We start from the raw sequence: 12,136 nt of genomic DNA, 5'->3' as shown, positions 1-12,136 counted from the left end.
GTTGAAAAGAAATATGGATAAAATGAGGTAAGTGATTTCTTAGTTGTAAGAGAACTTACCTAGATATACAAAATAAACATATTTCAAGGGTATTGCCTTTAAAATCAGAACTTATTGTTTAACAAATGATTTATTCATTTTCATATCTTTATCGTCTTTCATATCTTGATAGTTTTTTATATCTTGAAACACTGAATTTTAATTCAATGCCCCCCCCCCCTCAAGAGGAAATCAGAATTGTATTGCTTTCATTTTAAAGCTGCTTAATGCATTAAACTAAAGACAGACATTATTACAAGCATTAGAGTTTTTAAATTTTAATTTAGTGTTTCACTATAATCATGGTAAAAGCTGAATTGTATTACTTTTATTTCCTCTGATCTCAATTCTCTTATCTTTCTCTTTAAATGTGTAATTTTAATCCAGATAGCAGAGTCAAAGATACAATAATTTAAAAGAAAAATTTCAAGAAATTTTTATATGTTTATTTACAGAAATTTTTTTTTCCAATATCCAACTGATTGACACTCGTCATTTTTATGTATCAATAGTGCAGAATTGTTGGTTGGCCATGCTTTCAGGGGCACTATATTAGATGAGCCAACGTTGCTTCCACAGAAAGGACAGATAGTTCACAGAGTGATAGAACATCCATGAATCCAGGACTCCAGGACTTACACAAGGAAACGTAAATCCATGACTCGTAACAAACGTAAATCCAACATAGAATCCAGGACTGACACAAAGAAACGTAAAAAGGTAGGACTTCTTGTGAATAGTGATATTTTTTCCTAAAATAATTTTAATTAAATTACTCCAAAATTATTTTTTTGAATAGATATTTAGTAAATTTCCTGAATTACCTCTGGGTTGCAGCAAACAAATGTCTTTTCAAAAATATTTTTATTTATAATAAATAGATTGTGCAATGTCTTTTCGCTCTTGTAAGCAACTCGTAAAAAAGTAATGTTATTCGGGAACCATGTATTTCTGTCACTTATTTTATTTGAAACTATAAGTCACTGTGGCAACCTCTGTCTAGGATTAAATTGTTCAAACATGAAGATTCTCTTAGGTTAACAGTTTCATTAAAATCACATGTTTAAACATATGCTTGAATATTCCAGTTTCGTAGGTTGATGTACAGCTTGCGTCTTTTTTCAAAAGAGTCATATTTTTTTTAGCAGAGATGCTCTAAAACAAATGTTATTTTGAAACCCTTTTTATCTTAAAAGTATGTTTCCCTGTGACTTATTTTATTTAAAATAATAAGTTACAGGGGGTTCAGCATCTGTCTAAGCTGACAGTTTTGTCCAAAACTTTTTCATGGAATTTCATTTAAGTAATTGGAAGATATTGAAGATGACTGTCCAAGAAACAAATTTGCCATACTGCTTGAACCAGGAGTTTCCTGGAAGAGCTTAAAACTCTACCAGTTGCTGTTTGAAGATATTCTCAAAGTTTGGTCTATATGAAATGAGAACTCTAAACACAATGTTTTTTTTTTAAATTTTCATCTAACTCATTACTTGTTCTATTCATTAACACTAGATTGCCTAAAGAAGTAATTTTGAATGCTTTTAATTTCAGTTAGAAAAACATTGATGTATATAATGACGCAATTTATTAGAATTTTGCACAACATATAATTTTTTTATTGTTAATATTTACTAATAACTTTTTATATAACTGTAAATAAGGTAAAAAGAATTAAAAATTAATTTTATACAAATTTCTTCATCCCTTTTTTATTTTTTTACAATCCTGTCATTTTGACTGCTTTTGGGCAATATAGGTATATACTAAATGTCAGTCTTTCTAGCGTTAAATCTATCACTATTACATGTGATCAAGAAAGACGTACTTTAAGATATGATCTGTGCTAGAATCATTGATGTTATGCTTGTTCCATCGTTCGATCTATTAAAAAAGAAAGACTTACAGAGTAGGCAAAGTTACCAATTTCCAGAAAGGTGATCACTTAAGATATATTCTACTTATAGAGCTTTTGTCTAGTTGAGACAAGATAAAATAATACGCTATGCAGAGAGGCCTGCATGAATGATTTTAGGTAAGTAGCACCAAAATTTTATTATCTTTAAAAATTAATTAGGATTAGAATTTATTGCTATCGCAGAGTTAATATTAGAGTATTAACAATAATTACAATTGATTGCAGTATTTATTACAATTTTCCGTGTGGTGACCAGGTTTGAAAGAATAGTCCCACAGCAGCTCATGCATGTCGTAAGAGGCGACTAAAATGGGTAACCAGTAGTATGGCAACATGAGTAGGGCAAAAGACCCTTCACTGTAAAAAAACCATTGTTACGAAATCCAAAGACGAAAAAAAAACCACGGACTGACTACAAGGAGACGATTTGGTGAAAGCTTTGAGTACTTAAAAATTGGATCATGGAATATTCGTACTTTATACAGGAAATTAAGGATTGCAAATGCTAATTGAGTAGATTTATGATTTTAGAATGCCATATCAGTTTGCACACGAAATCGAGGCAGATCGAATTTGAGATGGGTAGATGGCTTTTAAAAAGACCCTTTGGTCTTAAAAACTAAAAAGTGGAAAACACTAGCATTAAATCGGTTAGCTTGGAAAAAACTTTGGGAGAAGACCAAGGCCCATCCTAAGCTGTCGACCTACAGATGTTGATGATTTATTGCAGTACACTATTACAATTTAGTGCTATCCCTCTTCACCGTTACTTGCAGAATGCTCCAAGCAATACGTATATATATATATATATATATATATATATATATATATATATATATATGGGTCATTCTCACAAAAACAGTCATTTTCATGTCCCCAGTATATTTTGTTTGTTTTACAGCTTACGAAAAAAAAATTCAGGGAAAGTGTCCTTCAGATTGCAAGCTAACAAAAGAATAAAAATAAAATTATCAATTTTTATTTCTTATTTATTTTAGGTGATTAAAATATACCAATATGTCATTCCCTCACTTGTCTCCACTGCTGATTTAAAAAAAGAAAAAAATTGTTTCTGAAATAAAAATTTTTTTTTTACAAATTCGTGTTTTTTATTTCAGAATACTGAAATATAGAATTCATAAAATCAATTTTAAATTTAATTTCTGATAAAAATATTAACACAGCACTATTTTAAACTTTGTCCCCAGTGTTTCACGTCATTCCCTCACAACAATGTTCTTATCACCTGCAATCTTCTTAGAATAAAAATATTTTAATAAAAACCTCAGAAGTTAACAACTGGCATCATAGAACAAAATTGCAGTATGTTTCCATCTTCAACTTAAAGAAGCTTTGCTGTGGAATAAATTTGAATGAATCAAGCCAGGTAAAATTTTTTACATTTGTCATTCCCTCATGTCATTTTTTAGAGTAAAATAAAATACAACTTCATCGAGAAAGTGGATAATTATATGTTGCTTTCTTGTATGAATATAATTGTATGTGATTGACTTCAGAAATTAATTAGGAATAACTGTTATTTTTAAATTTTATTGAATTCGTCATTCCCTCACTAGTGTATAAAGTGAGGGAATGATTCAAGATGAGTATATTATTAAATTCGTGACAGCCAATTTTATTTCCCAAACCTGTAAAAACTATTAAATATATAAGACTAAATTTTAATAAATATTAGATATACTTAGTATGTTATCATTTTCAAACTTTAGGTAGATGTAACTTAGATAAAAACATGTATTAAAATAAAATATCATTCCCTCACTATTAGTGTCATTCCCTCACTTTTTAAATAGTGAAAATAATTAATTTACTTATTAATTAATTTGAAAAATAAATTAAAAAATTTATAAACTAATTTATTAAATTTATTTATTTATTAATTAATTTAATTAATTCATTAATTAAATTAATTAATTCATTAATTAAATTAATAAATGTATTTATTAAATTAATTAATTGATTATTAATTATTATAAATTAATTAATTATTAATTATTTAAAAAATTAATTAATTTAAATATTAAGTATAATTTATAGGATATATACTTTCTTTATAATGCCATTACATATTTCTATTAATATAAAAAGTTTCAGAGCTTTTTATTCACTTTACCTTTTTGGGATTTTATGAACTGAAAAATGACAGTTTTCGTGAGAATGACCCATATATATATATATATATATATATACTGCTCAAAAAAATTAGGGGAGCACATGGTTTTAGTGAAATTACGCAAATATTTACACCGATAAGTAACAAAAAAGTAATCATTTATAATGTAAGACCGAGCAGGAAAAAGAAGAAGAAAACTTCATATGCAAATAAAAGTTCATGACGTCACAAACCAGAAAAGAAGATAAGAGCAGAAATTGGGATGTAGCAGAGACGTCTGTTTCACTGCCGTAATTCAGAAAGTTAATTTCTCAGTTACTGTTTTTGAGAAAGGGTGACTTGAAAATGTTTCAACAACGTGATTTACCTGAATCCATTGCATGGCGCATCATCGGCAGACTGGAATCCGGGCAAACACAACGCAGCGTGGCGGACGCTGTTGGAGTCAGCAGAAGTGTCGTTGCAAGGCTGTGGAATCGATTCCAGGAGACTGGAAATGTGAGTTGTCGGCCAGGGCAAGGTCGGCCACGTGCAACAACTGCAGCTGATGACCGGTATATACAGTTAACAGCTCGTCGTAACAGAACAGACAATGCTACTCAGCTGCAAAGACAGTTTCTCGTGGCAACAGGACGAAGAGTTTCCACTTAAACAATACGGAATAGGCTCCATCAGGGAGGTCTCTATGCTCGTAAGCCCATGGTCTGCATTCCATTGACCTCGAGCCACCGTGCGGCTAGCAGAAGATGGGCTGCTGAACATCAAGATTAGGAGCAACGCGATTGGAGCCATGTATTGTTTACAGACGAGTCTCGATTCAGTCTGGAGAGTGACACCCGACGTGTTTTGGTGTGGAGGGAAAGGGGAACTCGAAATAACCCCACTTTCATTCGTGAAAGGTCACACTACAGACGAGCTGGTTGGATGGTGTGGGGTGGAATAAGCATAGGTGGACGTACGGACCTGCATATCATTCGGAACGGTACTTTGACGGTCCGCAGATATGCAGACAAGATATTGAGACCTCATGTCATACCCTACGCAGCAGCCATTGGTGATTCCTTTGTTTTACAAGATGATAATGCGAGACCACATACAGCTCGTCTTGTGAAGAGCATGCTGGAAACTGAAACAATATAACGTATGGAATACCCTACACCCTCTCCTGACTTGAATCCAATCGAGCATGTTTGGGACGTGCTCGGGCGACGCATTGCTGCGAGACCAAGCCCTCCATTAACTCTCCGTGACTTGGAGATTGCCCTTCTTTAGTAGTGGAACTGTATTCCCCGAACTCTCATCGATACCATCATCGCATCCATGGGAAACAGGTGTGCAACAGTCTTAGTTGTTCGAGGAGACCACATGCCTTATTAACAGTACTGCATCACTTCCAAACATTACTTTTTTATCGTTTACATGTAAACCAATTGTTGCCTTAAATCAGCTTTTTGTTTTTTTTCCATAGTTTCCATGAATTAAAGATTAATTCCGTATGTTTTTACGTCTTTTTTTCTGTATCGTGCATTGATACGTATGCACTATCCGTTTCATGCAGCTCTGTGGATGTCTCGCACGACTTTCTTACTTTCTTTGCTTGCTCCCCTAATTTTTTTGAGCAGTATATATATATATATAATCCTTCAAAAATTCATTTGAGCATATGAAGAATTTCTAAACAAAATAAATGTTTTAATAAAGTCAGATGTTTAAACGTATTCTTAAACACCCTAATTCGGGAGGTTGATGTTTAGCGTATGTCCTTCTTAAAGAGATTAATGTTTTACAGAAAAGATGTTGTTGGGAAATCTTGTTTTCAAAACCATTCTGATTAAAAAAAATCGTCTTCATTGGGTAACAGTTTCATCAAAAAGTAATGTTATTCTGGCGAGAGGCTGCTCTGAGTCAGATTTTATTTGAAGTAATTTGACTGAGTTGCATCCTCTTTCTGAAATAACAATGTTCATCCATGAAGCTTCTCTTAGAGTAATAGTTTCATCAATAAAATCTCATGCTGTTGTTGTTGTTGACGTATGCCTGTTTAGGCAGAGGGGTGCGATTGTCCTTGTTTTCAATTGGTGCCAATTATGGCCAAGAATTCGACTTTTGTCACACCCGTTTATAGGGCGGACCCATTCATACATCCATTCATTCGTTCGCAGATAGTAATTTTGACCTGAATCAGAGAAAGATATAGCTTCAACCCATTACCCTCAGAGATATTGAGTTGTTATGGGAACATGGAGGACTTTGCGACTCGACAGATTTAATGTGCATCAGGCACCATTTACTACACAGAATTTCTTCGCCTGGCGTAGTTGGACCCTACGAAGTCTCGGATATGGGCCTAGCACCCATTGGCCCAGCATTCTAAGTACTGGAGGTTAATGTATAGGAAAATAGAAGAGTTATGTTTCCAAAAGGAAGTTATGTTTTTAACATAACTTCATTCCTCAAATAAGTTATGTTTTTCTGAAGAGATTCCCTTCGGCAAATCTTACTTTGAAACTTTTTCTGACTCAAAAGTGTCGTCTTTTATGGATAACAGCCTTGTCAGCAAAAAAATAGTAATGTTATTCTGGGGAGATGCTGCTCTGTGTCCAATTTTATTTGAAGTTATTGGCTACAGTTGTAACATCTGTCCAGGTTAGCAATGTTCACACACTAAGATCATCTTAGGGTAATAGTGTCACTAATGAGATTAAATGTTTAAACATATTCCTAAAAATCCCAGTTTTGGAGGTTGATTAGTAGCTTATGCTTTTCTCTAATAGAAAAACTTTTTTCCGAGAGAAATGCCCTTTGACAAATATTATTTAGAAACGTATTCTACGTTGGAAGTATCGTTCATCGTGAATAGAGTCCTGTCATATTTAATGTTATTCTGGAGAGATGCTGCCTTTTGACTTATTTTATTTGAAATAATAAGTCGTGGAATGCCAAGTTGTTTCAGCATCTATTTAGGATGACAGTGCTCGCTCCTGGGCTATGGTTACAAGGTCCTAGGTCACAAGGCTATGAACTTGAACATTAAGAAACGTTGACCAAAAAATGGGTCAGCTGTTCAACTCCAGTTCTAAAAGAAAATAATTTTAATTTGTAATTTTGTTTAGATTCTCTTTTTGCAACTCATCAAAAACACGCACTTCCCCTCCTTCCCCCGAAAAAAAGGAAGACAGTTCAATCTGCAACATCGTTTAATTACTTAATAAATAAGCGTCCAGCCATACATTAGCTAACGGTTACGCAATGTTATTTAGGAAAGATGTTGCACTGGGGCATATTCAGTTTTCAAAAAACATGCCCCATTTGGAACTTTGCTCTTAAATAATAATCCCGTCGATGAAACTCCATAGAAGATATATTCGCGGTACTCGAAAATCAAGATAATTCCTTGTTAAATTAAATAAATGAAGAAAATTTTGGCTCCTGTTGAAAAGAAATATGGATACAACGAATTAAGTACACTTCCTTAGTTCTAAGATAACTTACCTAGATGGGCATAGTAAACGTATTTCTAGCTGATTTCCTTCAAAATCAGAAGTCATTGTTTTGCAAATGATTTATTCATTTTCATATCTTGATCGTCTTTCATATCTTGAAGCACTGAATTTTAATGTGGAAATCAGAATTGTATTACTTTCATTTTAAAACTGCTCAATGCATTAAACTAATGATAGACATTATTAGAAGCATTAAATTTAATTTAGTGTTTCACTGCTATCATGGTAAAAGGTGAATCGTGTTGCTTTTTTTTCCTTTATTTTTTCTCTGATCTCTTTCCTCCTATCTTTCTCTTTAAAAGCCTAATTTTTCATCCAGATATCAGAGTCAAAGATACACAAATTTAATAGATAAATTTCAAGAAATTTTTATACGTATATTCACAGAAAAACATTTTTTTCCAATGCCCACCTGATTGACACTCGCCATTTTCAGGTATCAGTAGTGCAGATTTGTTGGCCATGCTTTCAGGGGATTCATATTAGGTGAGCCAACGTTGCCTCCACAGTAAGGACAGATAGTACCAAGAATGAAGGAACATCCATGCCTTCTCCGGGATTCGAACCCAGGACTCACACAAAGAAACATAAAATGGAAGGACTTCGGGTGATTAGCGATATTTCTTCCAAAGGTAACAATTTAAATTAAATTTTATTTTTAATTTATTTTAATTTTCAAAATTGTTTTTGTTGATAGATATTTAGTAAATTTCAAGAATTTCTTCTAGATTGCAGCAAAATATACTTTCATGCATTAAAATAAGGGTTCTTGAAGGTTAGAAAGATAGATGTTTAAAATTTATTCACAAATATTCTGAAAAAAAATTATACCTAAACCTAATTATACCTAAAAAAAATTAGCTTCAATAATGAGTTGTTGTTAAACGACACTCGATATTCTAACGTTTCTAGAATTTTCAAAGCCGTTCGTATCTGCAATTTTTTTAGTCTTTCCAAAAGCCTCTTTCTAGGATGACGTTGTTCACACACGAAGATTCTCTTATTGTAATAGAGTAACCAATAAGATTAAATGCTTAATCATATTCCTAAAAATCCCAGTTTTGGAGATTGATTTGTAGCTTATGTTTTTCTCTAAAAGAACAATTTTTTTCTGAAAGAAGTGCCCTTTGACAAATATTATTTAGAAACGCATTCTATGTTAGAAATATCGTATGTCGTGAAAAACAGTTTTGTCACTCTTAATGTTATTCTGGAGAGATGCTGCCCTGTAAATTAAGTCAATTGGTTTCAGCATCTGTCTAGGATGACAATACTCGCTCCTAGGCTACGGTTACAAGGTCCTAGGTCACAAGGCTATGAACTTGAACATTAAAAGACGTAAACTCAAAATTGGGTACGCTATTTACCTCAATTTGTAATTTTGTTTAGATTCTATCTTTACAACTCATCAAAAACACATACTTCCCTTCCCCCCCCCCCCCGAAAAAAAGAAAGACAGTCCCCTCTGCAACATCATGGAATGTCAAGGAAGAGGCACAAGTCGCCTTTACATCCTGGAAAATATTACTTTTTTAAAATGAAGTTTAAAATCATTTTTAATGAATATACTTAAAATGTAGTTTAATATGAACTTTTCATGTGCAACGAAAAAAAAACGTCAAGCTGTCACGAACTTGCAGTCGTGCCATAAATTCACTGTCTCTGATCAGTTGTTTTGAATTTTGATATTGCATTGAATCTAATCCATGAAAGGCTTTCCCTGGAAGCGCTTAATTCTCTCTCAGTTGCGGTTTGAAGAAAGTCTCAAAGTTTGGTCTATATGAAATGAGAACTCTAAACAAATGGTATTTAAAAATTTACATGTACATTATTGCTTGTCCTATTTATTAAATTTATCACTATTTTATGTGATCACGAAAAACTTACTTTAAGGCACTATCTTTGCCAGAATTTATGCTTATTCCATCGTTCGATTAATTAAAAAAAGACTTAGGGACTAGGCAAAGTTACCAATGCAAGAAAGTGATCATTTGAGTTCAACTTATAGAGCTTTCGTCTAGTTGAATCAAGATAAAATAATAAGCTATGATGTCAGGCCTGCATGAATGATTTTAGGTAAGTAGCACAAAAATTTTATTATCCTTAAAAATTAATCCGTATTGCAATTTATTACTATCACACTGTAATTATTACAGTCTTACAATTTATTGCAGTATTTATTACAGTTTTACAATTTATTGCTATCACACTTCAACGTTACCCCCCAGTAACCTTCCAACAGCGAATTTTTTGGGTAACAGTCTCGTCAGAAAGTAATATTATTCTGGAGAGATGCTGCACTATTAGTTATTTTGTTTTAAATAATAACTCAAAGTCGTTGCTTCGGTCTAGGATGATAATATTGTCGACAGCTTTTTTATGAAAGTCCAATTGGAGTGAATGAATGATTTTCAAGAAAAATAAAACGGAAAGAATAGAGACAATTTCATGACTAATAAATAAAAAATAATTGCCATAAAATTTGCTCAAATATTGTTATTTTAAAATTTCGATATCATAAAATAATAAAGATACGTTCACAAATATTCAGAAATTGTTCACTTACGGACCTTTAATTTTTTGACATTAAACTCTTAGTTGTATAACAATGATATCTTTTTAATTTATTTTAAGGTCTTGAGAAGTATTTTTGGAGGAATTAAGAAAAAATGATGTGGGCTTAGAAGATCAAATCTAAAGCTTTATCATTCATATAATGAACCTGACATTAATAACTTTATTTAATTAAACGAAAAAGAATGAAATGGACAGGCCACGTTATCAGAATGGACGAAGATCGTTCCACAAAAAAGAGTTTTCAATGCCAGCCCAGTTGTCACACGAGACAAAGGCAGGCTGAATTTGAGATGGATAGAAGGCCTATAGAAAGACCTTTTGGTCTTAAAAACTAAATATTGGAAAACACTGGCAAAAAAATGCTAGCCTTTCAAAAACTTCTTGAGAAGGTCAAGACCAACCCTGGTCTGTTGAGCCACTGATGATGATGATGATACTCATTTAAATGTATATTCAAAAATGGAGCATAGATTGAAAAATATATCTGGCAAACAGACTCTTCGCGTACTTATTGATGAAGATACGAAGAATAATAATAAGAGAAATAAAATATAATAGGAAGACACAATGGTATTTAAATTTTACACGTGCCTCATTTCTTGTTCTATTTATTGAATTTATTACTGTTAAATCTGATCACGAAAGACGTGCTTTAAGGCATGATCTATGCTAGAATCAATGATATTATACTTTTTCCATTGTTCGATCAATTAAAAAAATAGTAGGCAAAGTTACCAAGTTACTAGAGCTTTCGTCTAGTTGAATCAAGATAAAATAATACGCTATGATGTGAGTAGCACAAAAGTGTAGTAGCACAAGTGGTAAGTAGCACAAAAATTTTATTATCTTTTAAAATTAATCAATATTACAATTTATTGCTATCTCACTGTAAATATTACAGTATTATAATTAATTACAATTTATTGTAGTATTTATTACAGTTTCCCGTGTGGGGACCGGGTTTGAAAGAATAGTCCCACTGTAGCTCATGCATGTCGTAAGAGGCGACTAAAATGGGCATCCAGTGTCAGGGGGTATAGCTGGGCACCCTGCTTCTGGGGATTATATCTGGAGACTTGCCTTCCAGGTTGGGGGTTGGGTCAGGGGCGAATGGCCCTTCACTGTAAAAACCATTGTCACGAAATCACAAAAAGAAGTAAACCACGAAATGATTATAATGAGATGATTTTTTAAAAGGTTTAAGGACTTAAAAATTGGATTATGGAATATTCGTTCTTTATAATAAAGGATTGCAAATGCTAATTAAGCAGATTGATGATTATAGATTGCCAGACCAGCTGGCCCACGAAATAGAGACAGGCCGAATTTGAGATGGATAGATGGTTTTTAAAAAGACCTTTTGATCTTAAAAACTAAGAACTGAAAAACACTAACATTAAACAATTCAGCCTGATTCTTCTTGATAAGGCCAAGGCCAACCCTGTGCTGTCGAGCTACTGATTATGCTGATGATTTACTACAGTACAGTATTGCAATTTGTTGCTATCGCTCTTCACCGTTACCTGCAGTATGCTCCCAGCTAAATTTGCGTCATAGTGATGAAATTACTATTTTTTCCTTCTTGAAAATCGCAGTATATATATATATATATACATTATATATATGTATATATATACATTATATATATATATATATATATATATATATATATATATATATATATATATATATATATATATATATATATATATATATATATATATATATATATATATATATATATATATATATATTGTAGTATTATCTTTCAAAAATTCGTTTGAGCATATGAAGCTAATAAATTTGCAAAGAAATAAATTTATTAATGAAATCAGATGTTTAAACGTATGCTTAAATATCCTAGTTCGGGAGTTTGATGTTTAGCGTATGTCCTTCTTCAAACGAGTAAAGTTTTATAGAAAAGATGTTATTTGTCAAATCTTGTTTACAAAACCATTCTGATTAAAA

The 12,136-nt window shown here is 32.3% G+C and overlaps 1 protein-coding gene across 1 annotated transcript; it reads left to right on the top strand.

Annotated features, from left to right (window-relative positions):
• The first annotated feature begins 4,433 nt into the window (after positions 1–4,433).
• LOC147801086 (uncharacterized) lies at positions 4,434–5,228 on the top strand. Its single transcript, XM_087155744.1, has 2 exons — positions 4,434–4,665; positions 4,894–5,228. The coding sequence occupies exons 1-2, from the start codon at positions 4,434–4,436 to the stop codon at positions 5,226–5,228; spliced, it is 567 nt and encodes a 188-aa protein (XP_087011870.1).
• Positions 5,229–12,136: the final 6,908 nt, after the last annotated feature.

This window comes from Parasteatoda tepidariorum, chromosome 12 (assembly GCF_982258835.1).
Source record: "Parasteatoda tepidariorum strain Cologne lab strain chromosome 12, Ptep-v5.0, whole genome shotgun sequence".
Lineage (NCBI taxonomy): Eukaryota > Metazoa > Arthropoda > Arachnida > Araneae > Theridiidae > Parasteatoda > Parasteatoda tepidariorum.
Note: the sequence above shows the minus strand (reverse complement) of the source record. Positions and strands in the feature narration are given on the sequence as shown.